General features: G+C 55.3%; 2 protein-coding genes and 1 pseudogene across 2 annotated transcripts; all 3 read right to left on the bottom strand.

Annotated features, from left to right (window-relative positions):
• Positions 1-7091: 7091 nt before the first annotated feature.
• On the bottom strand, positions 7092-20295 carry NOL6 (nucleolar protein 6). Its single transcript, XM_043927929.1, has 26 exons — positions 20108-20295; positions 18840-19046; positions 18636-18752; positions 16730-16909; positions 16232-16400; positions 15858-15992; positions 15608-15771; positions 15399-15519; positions 15135-15193; positions 14726-14827; positions 14436-14551; positions 14086-14263; positions 13807-13929; positions 13484-13632; positions 13259-13334; positions 12875-13015; positions 12626-12743; positions 12389-12543; positions 12136-12299; positions 10932-11084; positions 10610-10707; positions 9743-9867; positions 9530-9619; positions 8963-9157; positions 8746-8847; positions 7092-8572 (listed from the first exon to the last, which is right to left on the bottom strand). Exons 1-26 carry the CDS (start codon positions 20159-20161, stop codon positions 8423-8425), a joined length of 3441 nt encoding a protein of 1146 aa, XP_043783864.1. The 5' UTR covers positions 20162-20295; the 3' UTR covers positions 7092-8422.
• On the bottom strand, positions 11095-12100 carry LOC122710257 (thiosulfate sulfurtransferase/rhodanese-like domain-containing protein 3). Its single transcript, XM_043927930.1, has one exon. It carries the CDS (start codon positions 11756-11758, stop codon positions 11279-11281), a length of 480 nt encoding a protein of 159 aa, XP_043783865.1. The 5' UTR covers positions 11759-12100; the 3' UTR covers positions 11095-11278.
• Positions 18024-18115, bottom strand: LOC122673127 (annotated as a pseudogene).
• Positions 20296-21109: the final 814 nt, after the last annotated feature.

The raw sequence follows: 21109 nt of genomic DNA, 5'->3' as shown, positions 1-21109 counted from the left end.
CGGGAGGTCTCCCAGGGCCCGTGGCCCAGAAAGAAGCACCCCGCCCCCTGAACCTCAAGGGCTGGGAGGCCCCATGGTGAATCAGGGAGCCATCACCCAGTGCCTGCCCGCGGCCCCGCTGCCCATCCATGACTCAAGACAAAACCCCAGAGTCCTGGTGGCAGAACCCAGAGTGTGGAAAGAGGGGAACACCCCCCGCACTGGGCCGTCCTCTCTTCTCCCCACTCCCTGGTATGTTTCTCAGCTCCTTGCTGCCCCAGGTGGAGCTGCGCAGGGCAGGAACTGGCAAAGGGGCTCCTCAACGCTGAGAGAAAGTAGGGAACCCCGGCTCATTGCACCCTATCCTTACCCCTGCCTGATCCCAGGCTGCCAGCTGCCAAGCCCAGCCCAGAAACCAAAGCAGTGGAGGAAAACAGGGGCAGCTCTGCTCTCAGTGGGCAGAGCACCTTCTGCTCCCCATATACACATGTGTTTGCAGGCGGAGCACTGCCCTCCCCTCATACACAAACTTGTGTTTGCAGATAAAGTACCCTCCCCCCATACACACATGTGTTTGCTGTCAGTTCACATAGGTGTTCACGGTGCTCCACCCTGAGGGAGCAGGTTGCACATATAACTGTAGATTTGTGTATCTTGTAAGTAGTATCTGTTTACCCATGTGCACCTGTGTGTACTCACACATGTGTGTTTGTGCTCACCTGTAACTCTGGGCCTGCAGCTCATCCTAGAGCACGTTTGAGACCCCTTCGCCCCTCGTGGGTGTGGCCCCTTGCCGAGGCACACGGCTGGGCATGTGGAACAGGACCTGGATCCCAGTGCCCCCTGGTCTCGAATCAGAGTCTCTGGTGGTCTAGTGGTTAAGAATCTGATTGCCAATGCAGGCGACAAGGGTTCGATTCCTGGTCCAGGAAGGTCCCTCATGCCCTGGAGCAACTGAGTCCCTGCACCACAAGTGCTGAGCCTGTGCTTTATAGACTGTGCTTGGCAACGAGAAAAAGCCACCGCAGTGGGAAGCCTGTGCGCGGCAACGAAGAGGAGCCCCTGCTTACCGCAACTAGAGAAAGCCCATAGGCAGCAACGAGGACCCGGAATAGCCATAAATAAATAAGTAATACATCTTTAAAAAGCCCAGCCTTCAGAATCATGACCCCATATACTCCCAGCAAACTTGTTGCTGTCTGTAACTAGTTTTTATACACGGGTCCACACACGTGTACGCAGCATGCACATGGGGGTGGGTTAGAGTTGGAGCTGAGAAGTTATGGGCAGGCCTTCAGGGTTCTTAGTGGAAGACGTCTTCTTCCTGAGAGGACCCTGCCCGGAGGAGGGAGAAGGAGGCAATGCCTTCCAAGGGCCCCTAATTCCTGTCAGCCCTCCTGGGGTCCTCTGGGGATAAGATGGGTCAGGGCCTGAGAATGCATGTCAAGAAGGCCCGGACTGGCTGGCCTTGAATTTGAGGGGCAGAAGCAGACCTCATTGCACAACTGGATGCAGGCAATGGGGGTAGTGGGGGGCTCATTCTCACTGTAGTCTATGAATGGCGCCCCCTGGAGCCAAAGAGCTCCTGGAGCTCGGCTCTTGGAGCTCTTCAGGAAGAGCCTGAGCTTGGTGAGACAGGCCCTGACCCTGAGTCATGCAGCTTACCCAGGCCCTCTGGGCTCCCTCCTGCTCTTCTGGAAGGAAAGCCAGGCTGAGTACGGGCTGCAAGCCAGCCCACCTGCCCGGGAGCTCCGGGACAAGGCACATGAGGAGGCCCCACCTACCCCCAAGGCATCTTGAGCAAGGTCTGTGTCTCACCTGGGCGGGAGGGCTGAGCCCAGGAAGGGGCCTCCGATCCACCCTGTGGGAGGCTGTGACTCCTTGAGGTCAGAGCTGGGGGAGTGGGTTCCCAGGCAAGGGAAGGGCTGAAGACTCAAGTCCCAGCCTGTTGGACCAGAGGGGCTGGCTAGGGCCCTGTAAGGGGGAGGGCCGGCACGCCCTTCATTTCCTGCCCCCCAAACTCTTTTTGCCTGAAAGGGAACAGCTTGAACCAACAGAGGAGACATGGGCCTTGCTGTCAGCAAGCAGAGAAGAGTGTAAACATAGAAAATAAATCACGCTACCTTCCCCCACAGCCTCCCTAAACCCCCTAACCTCTTCCCCTGCATTGGAGTGTGGTGAGGGAGGGGCAGACCAAAAGACATACAGACATTTTTCAAGTATAGGAAGTACTCCCTCCAGTTTGCAAAAACCCCTCAGAGGTGGGTATATAATCTCCCCTTCCACAAATGACAAAACTGACATCTGGAGAGAAGTCACCTGGTGACTCAGATGGTAAAGAATCCACCTGCAGTGTGGGAGACCCAGGTTCCATCCCTGGGTTGGGAAGATCCCCTGGAGAAGGGACTGGCAACCCACTCCAGTATTCCTGCTTAGAGAATCCCATGGACAGACAAATCGGCAGGCTATAGTCCACTGGGGTCACAAAGGGTCAGACACTACTGAAGCGACTTAGCACGCACACAAACACCTGCTAAGACCTCACTCAGTCGTTAAGTGTTGAGCTGGATACATCCCACGGGGATGTGTAGGAGACAGGAAGAGGGCAGGGAGGCCAGGGAGCCACAGGTCTATCCATGCTTCAGCTCTGCGCCCCTGTCTTAGGCCCCTGCTGGATGCTCTCCCTGCTTCTGAGTCTTGAGAGTAGGGGGCTGGCTCTGGACAGGAATGGGGAGTGAACAGCAGAGATGAATCACCCAATTATGAGTGTCCCCAGACTGGGGGCCGGGCAGGCAGTTCCTTCTCCTGTGCCAACAGTCACCCCCTATCTCCAGACAGATGAGATGGTGGAGAATCCATGAATGTAAACCTCCCTCCCCCTCCCCCCGGGGTACCTCTGGTCAGGTGTCCAGCTGGAACTTGAGAAAATCTATCTCAAGACAGATTTTGACTCATAGTTTCCCTTCTGTTGTCCCTGGGCTGCCCTCAGCACCCCTTGAGGACAGCAGATGGTCACAGAGAGGGGGTGGAAGAATGGGATAGGGGCTAGAGCCTGTTCTGAGGACGGGCCCAGAGTCCCGAGGCAGGGCTGATGGGGCAAGCCCTCTCGCCGACCCAGACGCTCAGCCCCAAGCCTCACTTGACCACTGATCAGTCAGGTGACCCAGCCAGCTCCCTTCCCCCACCCTTCAGTTTCAGGGTCCTCATCAGTCACCTGCAGGTTTCAGGTGGAGTCCTCCGACACACACTCACACACACCCACCCACACTCAGGGCCTCTGTAAGAATCGGACAAAATTACAGATGTCTCAGGCCTTGAAAACTGTAATACAGTCAATGTAGAAGGAAAGTTTCGATTCCAGAAGCTCCCTCCTTAATCAGAGTCAGGTTTCCTCCTGTGTGCATATCATGTCCATCCATGTGTGTTCTGGGCTCTGTGTATGTGTGTACCCATGGAGGTCTGTGTGTACATGCGGGCGACCCTGGGAGTCTGCATGTATATCTCTGTGTGTCCCCGTCTGGGCTTGGCTGTGGAGCTGGGTTCGGTGTTTAGAAGTCAGGGATAGGAGGTGGGGATCTGTAGAGGAGGCTGGAGATGCAGTGACCTGGTCCAACATGATGAGAGTGGGGTTTGGGATTTAGAAGGAGGAGTGGGCAGGGCAGTAGGCAAGAAGCTGAAGGCAGGCAGAAATGGGGACACAGGAACGTGAACCTGGGTGGGGCCCAGGACAACTGCTCTCTGAGAGGTCTGTGGTGTGAAACGGGTGGGGGCGAGAGGACAGGTGGTGGAAGGCTCTGCATCCGGTGTTCCAGAAAGGTGATGGGTGTGTATGAGCCCCAGTATACTTTCCCCTCATCCCAGCCCAGTCTGAGTGCTAATTAGGGGAAGCCACCAGTGCCAGCCATATAGGCGGAGTCACAGGAGAAGGAGCCAGAGGAGGGGACAAGCTGTGGCAGGAGATTCTGCAGTCAGACTTCAGGAGGGACTTCCTGAGGGTCTCCAGACCTTGGGGCAGTGGGAGCTGGGCTCCAAGGAGACCCCATTTGTTGTAGAGGTAGAGGGAGACTGGAGAAAGGCCAGGATGCTGTAGTTGGTCGTCAGGTGGAATAGGGGCTGCATCTCAGCACCCCTCAGTGATCCCTCAGTGTCCAGCCTTGGCCTTGTCAGTCTCTAGGAGACCCCAGCTCTCTCCTGCACAGGGCTCTAGCCTGGAAGAAAGGAGGAGACTCCCAGCCAGGGGAACAGAGATGTAGGCTTGAACTGAGGTAGACCAGAGTGTACGTGCTCCCACCTGCTACACCTATCCTTGACCCTGCTTCCCTGGGCCTAATAACAGCTTCATTCTGCGGCCTTGGGCAGAATGGAAGGGGCAAGGCTGGCAGGCAGCCCAGGACAGCAGAGGGGGCTTGGCTTTTCACTCCTCCCCCCCTTACTGGAGACGTCCAGAGCTCTGGCCTTTCTACTCTTTTATTCCTCATCACCTGACTCTTGGGCCCCAGGAAAGCCCAGCTCAGAAGCAAGGGCTGGTGCCAGGATACATAGATTCTCTGTAGCTCCCTGTGTGACACTGGTCAAGTTCCTACACCTCTCTGGGCCTCTTGCAAACCAGAAAAATGATCCTCTCCATCCCTCTTCCAGGAACTGAAGTGGGAGAGGGAAGTGAATCTCCCTCTGGGTTTGGAACACCCTGGTCCCCCTTAGTTCCCTGGGGCAGCCCAAGATGCCACCTTCTGTCTGCAGGAGAGGGATGGGCAGGCTGGCCTTCCCTGAGCAAGATGGGGGTGACTCACCTGCTCCAGGCTTCCCCTCCCCTTTATCTTTATCGCTCACCTAGATTTTAATTTGTGACTCACAAGGCAAGGACCGGAAGTTGAGGAATCCCCTCACCATGAGATACATATTTATTGGGGTGGAAGTGGAGGGGCTCAGAACAGCCCAATATGACTTACTAGGTCAGGGACTGAGCAGCCTCAGGATTTCACTGAAATGTAACCTGCTGCAAGGACCCCTAGGCTTTGGGATCTGTCTCTTTTCCTCCAAAGTTAGGAGCTGGGCAGAGGGAAACAGGGTCTTCACCTAAAAGGGTTTTTGGTTTAAAGGAGGTTGTCAGATAGCACCACCTGAAGGGATGACCCTTTGAGAATTCACTAAATGTGATGACAGAGAGAGGCTTAGGAAGTCTGACAGAACCAGGGAAACTGAAGCCCCCAAAAGGGGAAGGCTTTATTTAAAGCCACTTAACATTTACAGGGGGCTTCCCCAGTGTCTCAGCAGTAAAGAATCTGTCTGCAATGCAGAAGCCACAGGAGACTTGGGTTTGATCCCTGGGTCAGGAAGATCCCCTGGAGGAGGGCATGACAACCCACTCCAGTATTCTTGCCTGGAGAATCCCACGGACAGAGGAGCCTGGTGGGCTACAGTCCACGAGGTCACACAGACTCGGAAATGACTGAAGCAATTCAGCGCACACACACACACACACACACACACATTTGCAGGAACGGATCCGGAGTTCCTGCCTCCTGGGAGCTTTTCCTCTTCTTTAAAAACAGAGCAGATTTTGCCTTTAACAGCACCTTGGGGCCAGAGGCAAAAACCTGCTCACACAGACTAGTGTATAGAGATGCGCACAAGCCCCACCCCACCACCCCAACCAACACAAAGAGAGCATCACACCGTATGTGAGACACAGCCTCCCACCCCATCCATGTCTACCTGCAAGTCCAGAGGCCCACAGGGGCAGAGGTACCCATGGATTGCCCCATAACACACATTCCCCCCACCCCACCCCACCCCACACATCCTCGCTATCAGAGTTCCTCCTAGACGCTTCTCCTTCTCTTTCCCTGACATTCCAGTTCCAGCTTCTTGTGTCCCCCCTCCCCCAAGGTCACATTAGTACACACCAGCCTCCTTACCTACTTCCGGGAGAGAAAATCCCGAGGAAACAGGTTGGAGCAGGCCTTGAAATTGGAGCCCAGGGCTCAAGCTCCCTCACCCCCATACCAAGCTGGAGCAGGGAGTGCAGAAAGCATGGTGTACGCACCTCCTTGGCTTTCTGAGTGACCTGCCCTCTTCTCTTGTTACACTGGGCACTTGACGAAACCATCATCGTGGCTTTTCTCCGATTTAGTTCCCTAACTGGGAATCAAACCCATGTCTTCTGCAGAGGAAGGGTGGAATCCTAACCACTGGACCACCAGGGGAGGTCCCTGTTGTGCCCAGTTTAAGAATGGGGAGGCTGAGCCCAGCAAGGGTGACCTGCCTAGGACCACATGCCAAAGTAGCAGGGCCAAGCTCATTCCCCTGATGGGGGACTGGTGTCTGCCCTTCCTGGAGCCACGGGCTTACCTGGGGGCAGACTGCACCCCCTCCCCGCACTGGGTCTGTGAAAGAAGCTATAGGCCTGAAGCTGCCCCTCCCCAGAGCCCATGGAGAGACTATGGAGAAAGCGCGCGAGGGACCAAAGGAAAGGGAAGCTGAGAAGCCAAGGACAGCCACAGAGCGTGGGGCTCTGTGAGGGCTGGGGCTGCGTCTCTGGCATCTCCCTGAAAATCCAGCCTGGCACAGTGAGGTCTGGGGTCCATGAATGGCACAGGGAGGGAGACGGACACAGACCTCAGTTCACACAGCCCATCAGTGTAATCTGTGCTGGTTTCAGCCCCAGGCCAGGCTGCCCCACACAGTGACAGGCAGGGACCGACACAGATTCACAAGACGGACAGAACTGGGACAGAACTGGAAATCAGAGTTCCCGTGTGTGGTTAAGCATCTTGAGGATAAAGCCAGCTAGCCAAGCATTAAAGTCCCTCTACAAACAGGCCCCCGCCTGTTGCTGAACCTGTTCCCTCACTCAGAATATGAGGATAATGAGGAAAAGCAGTACTTCATAGGGCTGGTATGACTGTACGATCAATTTCCTTATGTAAGATATGGAAAATAACAAAGCGCACCCAGCCCTTATTAGGTACACACTCAATAAACATCAACTTTTTTTTCCTTGGCCGCGCTGCGCAACTCATGAGATTTTAGTTCTCTGCCTGACCAGGGATTGAACCTGGGCTGTTGGCTGTGAGACCTAACCACTGTGGAGTCCTAAGCACTGGACCAATCAGGGAATTCCCAACATCAACTTTTTATTACTTCTCAGGCCTTTCACCATCAAAACCTTACCCATCTAGGCAGAGATCACAAATCAGGATTCTCTTTTCCTTGAAGGTCTTCTGAGGGCCTGCCCTGCCCTCCATCTGCCTGAGCTAGGGGCCCCTTCTGCCCACACCTGCATTCTGCTTGGGTAGAGCACTGTACTAGCTGTCATGAAATCTGTTCAAATATATTTTCTGCCCCCAAAGAGCTGACCTGCAGGTGACAAGGTCGAAACCACATGGAAAAGGCAGAAAAACTGAGGCCATGGGGAACTTAAAACAATTTTTTTTAAAAAAACGATTTCATTTTAAATCAGAATTTAAGACAAGAGAAGAGTTTATGCCGCTGTACATGACTGTGAAGAGAAGTGAATGGACAGTAATTGCTCTGATGTTTCAGAGGAAGAGCACCTTAGGCTGAGGGCGAGGGAAGGGTTTAAGGAGGAGTCACTGTTTGAGCTGAATCTGGAAAAACAGCCAGGATTAGGGAGAGGCTGCTGGGAGGGGGGTGTGGACCAGGCTGAAGGGAAGCAGCACCCCCTCCCTCGGGGCCCTGGAGCTCCTGGAGAGCAGGTCTTGGTCCCACTCACCTCTGCACCCTCAAGGTGGGAGCACAGAGCCGCCGACACCAGAGGCCAGGGCAGCACTGAGCGCTTTTTGCATCTCTCCTGGATGGGGGACTACCAGTCCCTCTCACCACTTCGCCCAGCCGGCCCCTCCCTGTTTTCTGAGCTTTTCCATGTCCCCACCCCGGGAAGCAGCAGGACCATCCCGAGGGCACTGTGCCCCTTCACCCCCTGAAGCCCCCTCCGCGCTGCTCGGTGCTGCCGCTGTGACTCGGGCAGTGCCACGCCTTCTCCTGGCCCCGTGTAAAAGCCCTGACGCTGCAGCCAAGAGCGTACTGAGGTCAAGGCCCACATCCCGGCAGAGGGGTGGGGACAGAGCCTCAGCCCCGGGCACACAGTCTCTTCTCTGGACTTCTAGGAGCAACCTGGGAAGGAAAACAAGGCCCAGACCAGGCTGACAAGTAGCTGGATTTCCTGGGCTCACTCGGTGTCCCCTCTGAGCTGATTCCCAGTTCTCTTCTGGTCAGGTCCAGGGGACTGCACGGGACACCATAGCCCCTGTCCCAGTGCTGGGGCATCAGACAGGAAATCAGGACGGGGATTTGTTGGGGACAAGGCAGCGTGCTCGGGCCAGCAAGCCCTCCTTGGAGGGTCTATCCACAGTGAGGGTGGTCAAGCCACTGACATCTTGCTCCAGAGGTCTGTCCATCGAGCTTGCTCCTAGGCTGGAGGTCACACGGTCCACCTCTCACTTCGGGCCTCCACAGCCTGGACCAGGCCTTCGCCCAGGATGGCAAAGTCCTCCAGGATGGCTTCAACATTGGGCACCATCACTGGCTCCCCGCCTTGAGACACCACCATGCGTCCCTTTGTGTTGGAGGCCTGGGGGGGCCAGAGACACGTGGATTGAAGTGTCATGAGAGGCATACGCAGAGACACCGAGACACACACGCTTCACGCCTGACACAGGGTCACCTGTGGAGCCACAGACACACACGCCCACACAGAACACATGTGCACACTCAGGAACAGACAACTGTCACCAGCCAGCTCACCTTGAAGGGCTGGGGCTGGAAGCTGGTGGGCTTCCAGAGGACACCGATCACCTCTCCGCCATGCTGGTCATAGAAGAAAAGAGCCAGGTGTCCGAAGGCCTCCTAGGAAAGAGCAGGACCGGAAAAAGACTACAGGTGGGAACCTGAGAGCCAATGCCACGGCCCCAGCTCACCTGGAAGCCTCCTCCCCAGGGCCAGCCAGCCCTCAAGGACCTACCCTGAGCTGTGCCAAGTAGAGCTGAGGTGGATCATAGCCCAGCACGGGCATGAGAGAGGAGGGCCCTGGCTCAGTGAGCAGGCCCCGGCAGAAGGAGGCAGCCGGCGAGTCCACAGCCTGGCGGTGCCGGGGGATGTGGCGGGGGGCCAGGCGGATCAGCACGTCGTACATGTCCAATGGTGGCCGGAACACCGTCTGAAGGGCAGGGAGGGCTCAGCAGTGCCCACTGGGGAGCTGGAAACTGGACCGCAAACCCCTCCACAGGCCCACTCTGCTTTCTTCCTTCCCTTCTGTCTGACCCCCCATTAGGGGCCCACATGCTCATTTCAAGGGGGGAACACCAGGACCCAGCTGGTGGCAGCTTGGGTTCCCCAGGAGGATCGTGGGCTACAAGAGCGAAGCTGGGGCCACGGTTCTCCTCCAGCCTCCACAGCCAGGCACCGTAGGCAGCTATGGTGCCTTCTCTGAATTCAGTCTCACCAAACAAGGGCCCAAGAACTCTGGGCTTCCATGGCTCAAAGGCAGAGCCCCCCGAGCCCTCGGAGTCAGTCTGGGTCAGGGGCTTACCCTGATGTCTCCGGGCCCCCGGGGATCCATAAGCTGCTTCTCTAGGACAGGTAAGGCCTCGGCTGCCAGGACCACAAGCTGGTGGAGGATCTGGGGAGGCACACACAGGTTATGCAGGTCAGACCTGACCACGGGTCTCTCTTAGCCCAGGCTGGGCCTGCTTTTTCCTTGAGGGAGAAAACTACACATTTGGGAGCAAGAATGCAACGAAACCTGGGGCGAGGGTCCATCCTGTGTCCACACGGAGCTTTTGCGATCTTGGGGGGTAACAATGACCATGACGGGGAGCTTTGCCCGGGTTGCCAGGAAGACACTGCGGATCTCCACCTGCTCTTCTGCTGTGAATTAGAGGGGGTCCTGGGTCAGCTGACCACTCTCCCCAGACACCCCCTACTGCTCCAAGTCCTCCCACTGTGCCCACCACAGGGAGTCTCCAACATCCCCAACATGGCCTAAGTGATGAAAGGGACACCGCATCTGCCTCAATCAGGCAGGGTGGTAAACTTCCAGCCTGGGCCCAAAGCAGAATTTTCCACTGCCTGGCATCCTGGTCTGGTTTCCGGGCCTGCACAAGCTGAGGCCTGCCCCTGGCCCCCTCCTCCCCTGGGCTCCCACACACCTGGGGAATTAGAAAGCTGACACCCTCCTCTCTGCTGGGACCAGGAGTTCCTCACGTTACAAACAGAAGTCATCACTCACACTTTGAGGTCTGGGCACCTACTCCCACCTACATAGTTCCCTGGTCCACCTTAAGACTTCTGACCTAGTTTGCAGAGTCCCTCTTCTTCCCTCCACAGTCCCCTAGGTAGCCTGCTCACTGCCCCCAGTGCGTTCTGTTTCTGATCATTACGTGGGCAAACCACATCTCTACAGCCTCACAGCTCCCTGAAGGCTGGATCTGGTCCTCTTCCTCCTTAACATTTCCCCATCCCTAGGCAGCCAGAATCAGGAACAGACATCCCAGGTGCGGTAAGCAGAGAGAAAACCTAACAGGCTGACAGGGAAAACCCTTGCCTGCCCGCCTCTGCAACCCACAAACGGTAGTTCTTCCGGTAGTCTGACTCTCATCGTACCGCTTACCAGTGAGCTCATTGTTGAGGTTGACAATTAGGGGGTTGTTCTTCCAATCGAAGGTTGACATCAGGAAAAGGAACCGGAGGAAGCCGACCTGGGGGGAGCTGAGAGGAAGGAGTGAGCAGAGTGTCAGGGACCCAGCCACGTGCCCAGCCCCCCCCCAGTCTGGGGAGCCTCGAGCCCTTAGTCTGGACTGCGGGGGATGGGGGTGTCTTAGAACCCCTTCTGCCCCTAGGTTTGGTCGCCTCTCCCATGTGGACTAAGGCAGCAAGGATGACAGCTGACCCCAGGGGAGCTTCCTGGCTAGGGGAAAGGTGGAGGGCATCACCTGGGAGGGGTGAAGGGCTCAGGGTGCAGGAACAGGGCAGCAGCCACCAGGTCCAGGCTCTCATCGGTGACCTCCCCACCCAGGAGCTGGGCACGCACCCACCGCTTGGCCAGCCGAGCCACAGCTGAGAAGGCTGGGTGCTGCTGCTGGAGCCTGTGGGAAGAAAAGGGTAGAGGCGGTGAGGCGCAGGCACTTGGGCCCAAGGACAGACTTTCTTTTTTTTTTGACTTATACAAAATCCCTTTCCCATTAACCAGTGGTTCCAGGGCTACATTTTTATTCTTTTGCTTATTCCACTATTCTGGGCTGCATGGACACAAGGAAACGGTCAGCTTGTATTCCAAAATTCAATTTCCTTGTTTCTTCTCTGAAAGTTCATAGGTTGCCCATTCCTTCCATCCTCCAGCATAGTGTTGAGCACTGTTAAAGCCCAGAGCCTTTGCTGTGACCACAGCCTTCTTGCTTCTCACTCCAGCTAAACAAGAAAACACTAGATTGTCAGATTTGGATGGCTTTACTTCTTGGTACTTCTCCTTGAAGTCTTTTGGGTTCATCTGTAGAGCTTCACCTACATCATCCAATGGTATATTGATGGACCCGGGGATTTTTCCATACTCACGAATTTCCCATGGTTCTCTAACATCAATTAACATAATTTTTTTGGACTTCAGGAGGTTTTTAAGTTCCATGTAAGTGACATCTTGACAAACAGCAGTACAAAAATTGTGGCAGCTCCTTTTTATTGACTTCAAACCCCAGAGCGCAGCCTCCTCAGACCCAAAGATCGTCTGGCAAGTACTCCAGGGCAGCAAGCGCTGCAGCACCATCACTGCTAACTACTTCGTTCTCCCAAAGATAGACTTTCAGCCCAACTGTTCACTCAAGTTCACCCAACACTGGCCTCTGTGCTAATGTGCTATATGATCATACATGTATGATCTCATGTCTTCGTAACCGCAAGAGGTTGTTCCTAGCATGATTACCATTTTACAGATGAGAAAAATCAGGTGTGTCGGGGGGGATTTGGGCTCAAGGGACAAAGCCAGTTAAGTTTTTGGCAGGGCCAGAATCCTAGCACTTCTAGCACTTGCCTGACTCCAGCCCAGCACTCACATCCCTAACTGGCCTAACTCCGCAGACAGATGGCCAGGCGACCAGGAGGGACTGGGAGAGGGTCTCTGAGAGCCTGTGCAGGTGGCCTTACCCATGCAAGGCGCTGGTGAGCAGGGGCAACTGCCTCGTGTCCCTCTCGAGGCGGAGGGAGGCGGGGGTGTCCCTCAGCGAGACCATCCCCTCGGGGCTCCGTGTCTCTTTCAGGATCTGCGGCTCCCGCTGGTAGGCCACACGGATCCGGAACACAAACCCGTCCTGTGGGAAGAGGGGAGGGGGTGGGAGAGGGGGCACCCTGACACCCCGTCCCTTCCTCCCCCGGTATCCCTGCCCAGCGCCCGCCGAACCTTGAGGACGTCGGTGTGCGTGGCCGTGGCGCGGCATGGCAGCCCGTGCTGCTGAGTCAGCAGCTCCGCCAGGCGCAGCTGGAAGGCGGCACGGACCCTGCGAATGGCCTCGGCATCCTGTGGCCACTGCCCACTGCCCTCCAGGTGGCACACCACTGTGGAGAGGAGGGGGAGGCCTCAGCCTACGGCCGGGGGTGGAGAGCGGTCCCTTTGGGCCCCTTGCAAGCACTCCCTCACCAGTCATGGGCTCCACGTAGGCTGGGCAGGGCTTGTCAGGCCGGGGCAACAGCGAGGCCCGCTCTCGCAGCTGCTCATGGAAGGAGTGGGCTGGACGGACTGGGGTTGGCGGGAATACCTGCGGGAGAAGGGCGGCTGAGGAAGAGGACGGGGAGGCGGTGCCCAGAGTCAGGGCGCTGGAAGGGAGAGTACTGGATGAGTGAGGCAGAGGGGGGTGTCACCCAGCGGAAGGGGCTCCCTGCTCCTGACCTCAGTATAGCGCAGCACAGGGTGAGCGCCCTGCACGGCAGACACGGTCAGCGGCAGACCATCCAGGCCCCACAGCAGGCGGCTGAGGTCGTCGTAGCAACGCACTGCAGCTGCCAGGGCCTCCTCACCGGTGCTGGAGGTCTGAGGGGAGGAGAAAAGACAATCGGCAGGGCAGGACCTCACAGGAGAGCCGGACGAACCAGGAGGCAGCCCTGCTGCTGCCGCAGAGCCAGAGGGCCCCCTGCTGGACACTCAGGGAAGTGCAGCCTGGCTAAGGTCAGGGCGGCTCTCCAGCCCCATTCCCGCCCCCACCAAATCCAGCCACACAGGCTACTCACCCAACCGTCCCTAGCCTTGACCCCAGCTCTGAACCAGGGCCCTCACCTCTTTCAGGCCTTGGATCAGCGCGTCCAGGAGGCCCCCCGTATAGTGGACACAGGTATCTGGAATGTCAGCGTGGCTGGAAAAGGGGCACAGAGAGTGTGGGCAGTGGGGGCCAGGCAGAGAGCTGCTGGATATGAGCAGCTCACCCCAAAAGCTTGGGCCAGAGCCTCCTAAAAGGCTCCACAGCCCATGCCCGCATCCTGGCATTCAGATGCTAACACTCACAGTGCCAAGAGATGAGTGACCACTTGGTGGGGAATGAGACGCTTCTGGGCCATAGACGCAGCCTCCCAGACCACAGCTTCCCGAATGGCTCCATCCTGGAAACGCCGAAGCTCGGACCGAGAGCCCCAGAACTGGCGGAAGTCGGCAGCCTAGGGAGAAGACGATGACGGTAGGAGAGAGCAACAGTGAAGGGGTTCTGTCAGAAATCTCCCGACAGGCCTCGAGCCAGGGGGCAAGAGGATAGTCCACCCCACTCCTGCCAGCGCACACGCTGGGCTTCCCAAGACAGGGCAAAATCACCCCTGAGACCCCCAGCTCCTCACCTCAGGCTGGTCAGCCTCAGGACCCAGCTCAAGAACACTGGTCAGCCCCTCAGGCCGGAGGAGCAATCCCAGGGTCAGGACACCCGGATCTCTATGCTTTGGTGGCTCCTGGCTAATGTCCCACTGCAGGGTGTAGAGAGGCCGAGCTCAGTCCAAGTGCCCCCAGCTGGGTCAGGAAACCCCCTTTCTAGGTAGAGGGATGGTGTATCTTGTGTATCCCCTGGGCCCCAGGGTCCTCCTCTCTCAGTCCCAGAAACTCCCCACCCCACCCCACCTCACCTCTGAGACTGGGGGCCGAGAGTGGGCCAGCAGCTGCAGCCGGGACCCCAGGCCCTGCTCCAGGAGGGTGGTGAGTGGGCCCAAAGCCGCTGAGACATAGTCCCCACCGAGATCCTGGAGCTCTGGCCACAGCTTCAGCCGGTGACACGCTGCCTGCAAGCGACTCAGTGGACGGAGGCTGGGGGGTGTGGGGGCAGGGAGGGACAAAGAGGGGGCATCAAGTACTGCTGGCCCCAGGTATCACCCCCACCATCACTAGGGAGATGGATCAGAGTACCAGTTGGAAGATCTCAGCCCCCTCACTAGCCCTGAGGCAACAGGACTCACTGACACATCACCCTGAAACTCACTGCAGGATGTGGTCAAAAGCCCGGATCATGGGTTTGGGAGTCATCAAGAGCAGCTGGAACCCATCGTCAGCTTTGCTGTCCAGGAGCGCCATAGACAACCGAGCCTCATGCTGCACCTGGGGTCACGGAGCAAGCAAGGAACCCGCCACGTGAGACCAGCAGCACTACTCTCTCCCCTTACTGAACCCAGGGCCCAGACACAGAGACAGGCTTTAGAGAGGAGTTACTGGTGCCCTGGTGCTGGCAGAAGGGACAGGGTCTGGGCTGGGACACTGGGAGACAACTGGTACCTGGTGGTAAGTGGAAGCAGTGACATCAGCACAGAGGTTCAGACGGCCCGAGGAGTCCAGGAAGACAACAGGGAAGGCCTGGTGGAAGTCAGCCAGGGCCGGCTGGGAGAGGGAGAGAGAAGCCAGTCAGGGCTGGGCCTTAACTTCAGGGCTCCGGGCCGACTTGTGTGTGCGTGCTAAGCTGCTTCAGTCGTGTCCGACTCTTTGTGATCCCGTGGACTAGCCCACCAGGCTCCTCTATCCATGGGATTCTCCAGGCAAGAATACTGGAGTGGGTTGCCATGGCCTCCTCCAGGGGATCTTCCCAACCCAGGGATCAAACCCTTGTCTCTTATGTTTCCTGCATTGGCAGGCAGGTTCTTTACCACTAGCGCCACCTGGGAAGACCAGACTCCACCGCCCTACTCACCAGAGAGGGATCTGAGCTGAAGCATAAACTGACCCCGTTGACGGTCAGATCTGTACTGGCTGAAATGAACCAGAGAAGGTGGTGGTGTCAGAAGGTATCCCCCTTTCTAAGGACCCAGTCCCTGTGACACCCACCCTCCAGACAGGTGACTGCAACTGTCTGACTCAGAGGTTCGCTTTACTCCTCTGTCTGAGGACAATAAACCAAATGATCCCTGATGGGGATGATCAGGACCCTTGGCCTTTCTGAGTCCAGCCGCCTCACCCAGAAACTGCAGGGTGCTTCTCAGCACCTGGTAGCCGCTCATGGTGGTGTGGATCTTGCGTGTGGACACGAGGAAGGCCACCACCATGGAGACAAGGAACCCGCTGAATCCTCCCAGGCCCTGAGGGAGAAGGGGATGGAGAGGCTGAAGCTCAGAGCCAGCCCACCACTCAGCGAGGCCCGGGGAAACCGGGCCATTTCCAGCTCACCTTGTCCAGTTCCCGCTGCCGCAGCCAGACCTTCAAGAGTGCCACTCCGTCCTTTAGTCCTGAGGCTGAGCCCAGCACAGCTGACAACAGCTGCACGTGGGATTCAAGGGCCGTGTCCTGCAGGATCCATGTGTTGTAGTGGGGGGTGGGGGGTTCTGGGCTACCTGTGGCAGGAAAGGGGGACCATGAGAGGAGAGGGCCCCACAATACCCTTTCCTCCAACCCAGCCTTGACACCACTGTCTACTCACCATCCCCCGAAGGACTTTGCCCTTGGTACCAGGCAGAGCGCACGTTGCTCTTGGATGGCAGCAGGCGGCACGGGCGGAAGAAGTTGGGTGGAGGGCAGGGATGCAGACGGACGGTGACCAAACGCTCATCCTTCCCTGGGGGGAGACGGGTGATGCTGAGACCCTGCAGCTGTCCTGGAGTCAGAGAAGCCCCTGCACTATCCCCCCACAAGGGTCCCATGCCTGCCCACCTCAGGATTTGAGGTCCCAATACCTTTCCCCTGAGACCTGAGGCCCAAGTCTTCTCTCACCATGGACTTAAGGCCCCTGTGCCTCCCCTACCAGATCTGTCCATCACCCCATGCTGTGCCTTCCACCCAACGTGTGCCTCCTACCGTGAGGCCGCAGCAGCAGCGAGGGTTTCAGGTGGCAGCCATTGGTGTAGGAAAAGCGAACACTGCCGAAAAGTGGGTCCTTGGCCAGGTGGTGAGCCAAGTGGGCCAGGTAGAGGGCACGCTTGCGGAAATAGCGCTGGTTCAGCCCATCCTTGTCCTGTAGGATCTCCTGGAGGGGGGCAGGAGAAGAGAGAGAGACGGCCAAGTCGCTTAATTGTTTGCTGATGGAGGACTTGGGGGCCAAGATGAAGCCAAGGTGAGAGCAAAGCTTGGCAACCCCATCTGCTGGCGAGGATGCCAAAGTCAAGGCCAGCAACACCATATCTTGGATGAGGAAGGCAAAGTGCTGCTCCGTCAGGACAACTGCAGTGGTCTGTTCTTTAGATTCAAAATTCAAATTTCAATCCTCTGGCAAATGGGAGGTGGGAAAAAGAAAGGGATCCAGGATTTGTAGGTGGTGGAATGGCAGACCTCTCCATCCCAAACTCTGGATCTTACCCTGGGTATGGTCAGTGCCACATCCACATTGATGTCCGGCCGGATGCAGGTGCCCAGAAGGTAACTTCCCACAACAGTGACCTGGGCTGGGGGCAGGAAATGGAAACGGCCCTTCACAGCATAGGGCACTTGGTGGATAGGGACTTGAACCCCATCTGGGAGCCATGCCTGGTTGGTCAGCTGCGGAAACAGAGACAGTGACACATATTTGATTACCTTCCTAACACATCCCCTTAATGTCTAGTAGACATCTCAAATTCAGCATGTCAAAACGTCTGAAACCAAACTCCTGATCTTCCTATAAATATGTCTTCCCCATTAAGGCAACTCCATACTAGCTGCTCAAGCTAAAAATGTTTAAATCACCTTGACTCATTTCTGTTAAGAACTCCCATTTGGGGACTTCCCTGATGGTACAGTGGCTAAGATTCTGCACTCCCAATGCAGGGGGTATGGGTTCAATCCCTGGTCAGGGAACTAGATCACACAAGCTGCAACTAAGGGTGAGCATGCCACCACTAAGACCCAGTGCAGCCAAATAAATAAATAAAGGTTAAGAGGAAACAAACACCCATTTCACTTTCAAAAGGTATCCAGACGCTGATCACTTCTCTACTCTATCCTAGTCGGAGGCATTTTGCAGTGGATTACTGCACAACAGGTTCCTAACTAGTCTCCCTGATTTCATCTTTGTTCCCCTCCATTCTACTTTTAATAGTCTGGGTGAACTTCTTAAAACTGAAGTTAGATCACAGAATCACTTTATAAAACAACAACAACAAAACAAAACAAAAACAAAACATTGTCGTTATCCCCAGCTCACCCAAAGTGTTAGTCCCTCAGTTGTATCCGACTCTTGGCAACCCCGTGGACTGTAGCCCTGCCAGGCCCCTTTGTCCATGGAATCCTCCAGGCAATAATACTGGAGTAGGTTGCCATTCCCTTCTCCAGGTGATCTTCCTAACCCAGGGATCAAACTCAGGTCTCCTGTGTTGCAGGCAGATTTTTTACCATTTAAGCCACCAGGGAAGCCCCAAAGCAACAGCTCAAAGTCCTCGTTCTGGTGCACAAGGCCCTGCATGATATACCCGCTTCCTCCATTACCTTCCTAAACTCACCTCCTTCTATCTTCCCTTCACTCATTCCAAGGAAGTACCAGACCTATTCTTGCCTTTGAGCCTCTGTGTTGGCTGTTTCCCCTTCCTGGAATGTTCTTCTTCCCTTAAATATCTACATGACTGACTCACTTTCTTTACACAAGTGTCACTTTAGTAAGGCCTACCTCAACCACCCTATTTTTTTTTTTTTTTTTTTTGGGTGCTCTACACGATCAGAGAAACTTCTCTAGTAAGGAACTATAGAAATGATCCCTGAAAGTATAGTCTTAACCACCCTATTTAAAGTTGCCAACCACTCTCATCCTCTGATATTCCCATGAGCCCCTTAATGTGTCCTTCTTCCTTTTTCCATAGTGCTTACCACCACTTTCTAACACTGCCATACAGTTTACTTGTCATGTTCATTATATTATTGTCCATATTCCAACACTAGAACACAGGCTGCTCTGCTCACTGATGTATCCTAAGAACCCCTGGAGGAGGGCATAGCAACCCACTCCAGTATTCTCGCCTGGAGAATCCCCATGGACAGAGGAGCCTGGTGGGCTACAGTCCACGGGGTTGCAAAGAATCGGACACTACTGAGCGACTAAGCACAACACATCCTAAGAACACAACTACTGCAAGGCACATAAGTGTTTGCTGAATGAACAAATAAGTGACTGCACTCCCAGCTGAGCCTTCTGGCAGTGAGAATGAGCTCCCTAGCACCCCATCCCCTTCAAAGAATAGCAAGGTCCCTGAGAACCTTTTCTGGGCTTTCCAATTCCCTCCACTACTTGACTTACCTCTGTCTCAGGGGTTGAGGGCACCTTCATGATCCGCTGGTTGACCTCCCGTAGGAAAGCATCAATCCGCTCTTTCTTCTTCTGTGACAGCCTCACTTCCTTTAGTAACTCCTCTACCTGTAAGATGGTGCAGGAGAAAGTAGCACTTCAGCCTCAGGGTCTCAGCCCATCCCTCTAATCCAAGCCCCAACCACCCAACAGTACCTGTAAACGAAGCAAGCTGGAATGGAACAGACTCTCAGTCTCCCGAAGGCGACTGAGCTCCTCATTGGTAGGCTCCTTGTACAGTTCTGCCCGGCTGAGCTTCACAGGCTGCAGGAGGCCCTCCCCTGGAGACCCAGCTATCTTACGTTTCTTTAAGGATTCCTTCTTCCCCTCTTTGCTTGTGCCTTGCAGAGCTGACTCCATCACCTGTGGCCAATGAGAGAGAGAAGCCAGGGTGACATCACAGACACCCCGCATCCACTGCCTGTCGAGCCACCAGGACCAGATGCAGGTAAAGGCTTCACCTGCTCCTGGTCTCTCTTGAACAGGAATCGGATTGTGTAAAACTCTGAATAATTTTTAGTTAAAAGAATTTACTGAGCTCTAGACTGAAAACTCCTTGAGTTGAGGGTTCCCATCTATCTAACAGCACAAGCATATAGCTCTGCTTGGAGTCAGTAGGGGTAGTAGCTGAATGGGCCCTGGAAGCAATAACTGAGCTCCTTGTACTTCCAAGTAACAAGACCTTCTCTTCTGCTGAGTTAGTTCTGGAACGTCGCAAATGCCAACTCCACTCTTGCTCTATCCAAATCCTGCCAGGTTACACAAACGCACCCCCTGCCCCAGCAAGCCCTGACTTATAGGCTATATCAGTATACATTAAGTGCTCAGTGATGGAGCCTACTGGCTCTGAAGGATATACTCAATAAATCATTCAATCCTTATAATAATACTAACAGAAAACAAACACCTGAACGAAGCTCCGTTGAGCTTGTGGTTCCAGTTGGTATGATTAAACTGTGAGCAGGCTTCAAACCCTGGTCTGCGAGATCCCAAACCTCCTACCCTGCAGCCCTGGGCTCCGCCCCCGTCCATGGTTCCATAGCCGGAAGAGCCTTACTGTAGCGCACCAGGACTGCCACCACGTGGGGAGAACAAAACTAGATACAGGAGGGGAGCAAATCCTGCCCAAGGTCCACAAGGACTTAGGGGAAAGACCCAAGCCGCGGAACGGAATGGGGGCGGGTCTCTTCAATCTCAAGGTGTAGAGCTAACGAACAGAGACGGTCCATAGGCTTTACTACTTTGCAGGTAAAGCCAAGTTCTATCTCCCTTAGCAAGCCCTGTCTCGGTATCCTAAGCTGGAAACATCGGGGGAAATGAAGCTCTGCCCTAAGGGGCCACTCTCGTGCCCCTCGCTAGCAAGCTGTTAGGTTCTGCTGTCTCCGGCACGCTGCGCATCCCTTCCTCCCAGGCCGCTCGCCCACCTCCGGCTCCCCAGCAGTTCCGCGATGCTCCGCTCTCGCAGGTGCGGGGCCCATCCCTCACGTATTGCTCTCGCACTTTGGCTTTAAAGTCCACTTGCTCTGTAGAGATTCCACCAAACCTCGGCAGAAACGCGGGTACCGGCGTTAGGAAGCCTCATGGCAAAGAACCACGCCCAGTTCCAGAGCCATTGGGTGAGTGCCTGACGAGTCGCTTGCCATTGGTTTTTGTCACTCTCTAGGACCGCCCATTGTGGGGGAGGGGCCAAACAGAGTTCAATTTACGGCCTCTTTGCGACGCCAGACCGGAAGCTTGCCGGTAACTTGGCGGTTGCTTCCGTTTCCTCACTTCCTCCTCTTGGAACACCAGGGAAAGGGCGGGGCTAACTTGGGCCTTCGGGGGAGGGTTTGTTTACGTAAGTGATTTCTCGCTTTTTTTTTTTTTATCTTAAAGTCAGTTTTATTTTTATTTTTCTTTTTTTCCATTTATTTTTATTAGTTGGACTAATAACTCTACAACATTGCAGTGGCCCCTGTCATACACTGACATGAATCAGCCATGGATCCACATACACTCCCCATCCCGATCCCCCCTCCCACCTCCCTCTCCACCCGATTCCTCTGGGTCTTCCCAGTGCACCAGGCCCGAGCACCCATTTCATGCATCCAGCCTGGGCTGGTGATCTGTTTCACCCTTCATGATATACATGCTGTTCTCTCGAAACATCCCACCCTCGCTTTCTCCCACAGAGTCCAAAATTCTGTTCTGTACTTCTGTGTCTCTTTTTCTGTTTTGCATATAGGGTTATCATTACCATCTTTCTAAATTCCATATATATACGTTAGTATACTGTATTGGTCTTTATCTTTCTGGCTTACTTCACTCTGTATAATGGGCTCCAGTTTCATCCATCTCATTAGAACTGATTCAAATGAATTCTTTTTAATGGCTGAGTAATATTCCATGGTGTGTATGTACTACAGCTTTCTTATCCATTCGTCTGC

The sequence above is a fragment of the Cervus elaphus genome, chromosome 16 (assembly GCF_910594005.1).
Source record: "Cervus elaphus chromosome 16, mCerEla1.1, whole genome shotgun sequence".
NCBI lineage: Eukaryota > Metazoa > Chordata > Mammalia > Artiodactyla > Cervidae > Cervus > Cervus elaphus.
This window is presented reverse-complemented; position numbering and strand designations above follow the sequence as displayed.

What these genes read in the sequence shown, in the direction of transcription:
- LOC122710257 (XM_043927930.1), bottom strand. Translation starts at nt 11,758, where the DNA reads ATGGTGCTGCAGCGCTTGCTGCCCTGGAGTACTTGCCAGACGATCTTT.
- NOL6 (XM_043927929.1), bottom strand. Translation starts at nt 20,161, where the DNA reads ATGGGCCCCGCACCTGCGAGAGCGGAGCATCGCGGAACTGCTGGGGAG. An exon ending in GTCACTCATCTCTTGGCACT is followed by an intron (nt 13,335 to 13,483) that starts GTGAGTGTTAGC and finishes CCCCTTTTCCAG; the next exon opens with CCACGCTGACATTCCAGATA. An exon ending in CTGTGCTGCGCTATACTGAG is followed by an intron (nt 12,744 to 12,874) that starts GTCAGGAGCAGG and finishes CTTCTCCCGCAG; the next exon opens with GTATTCCCGCCAACCCCAGT.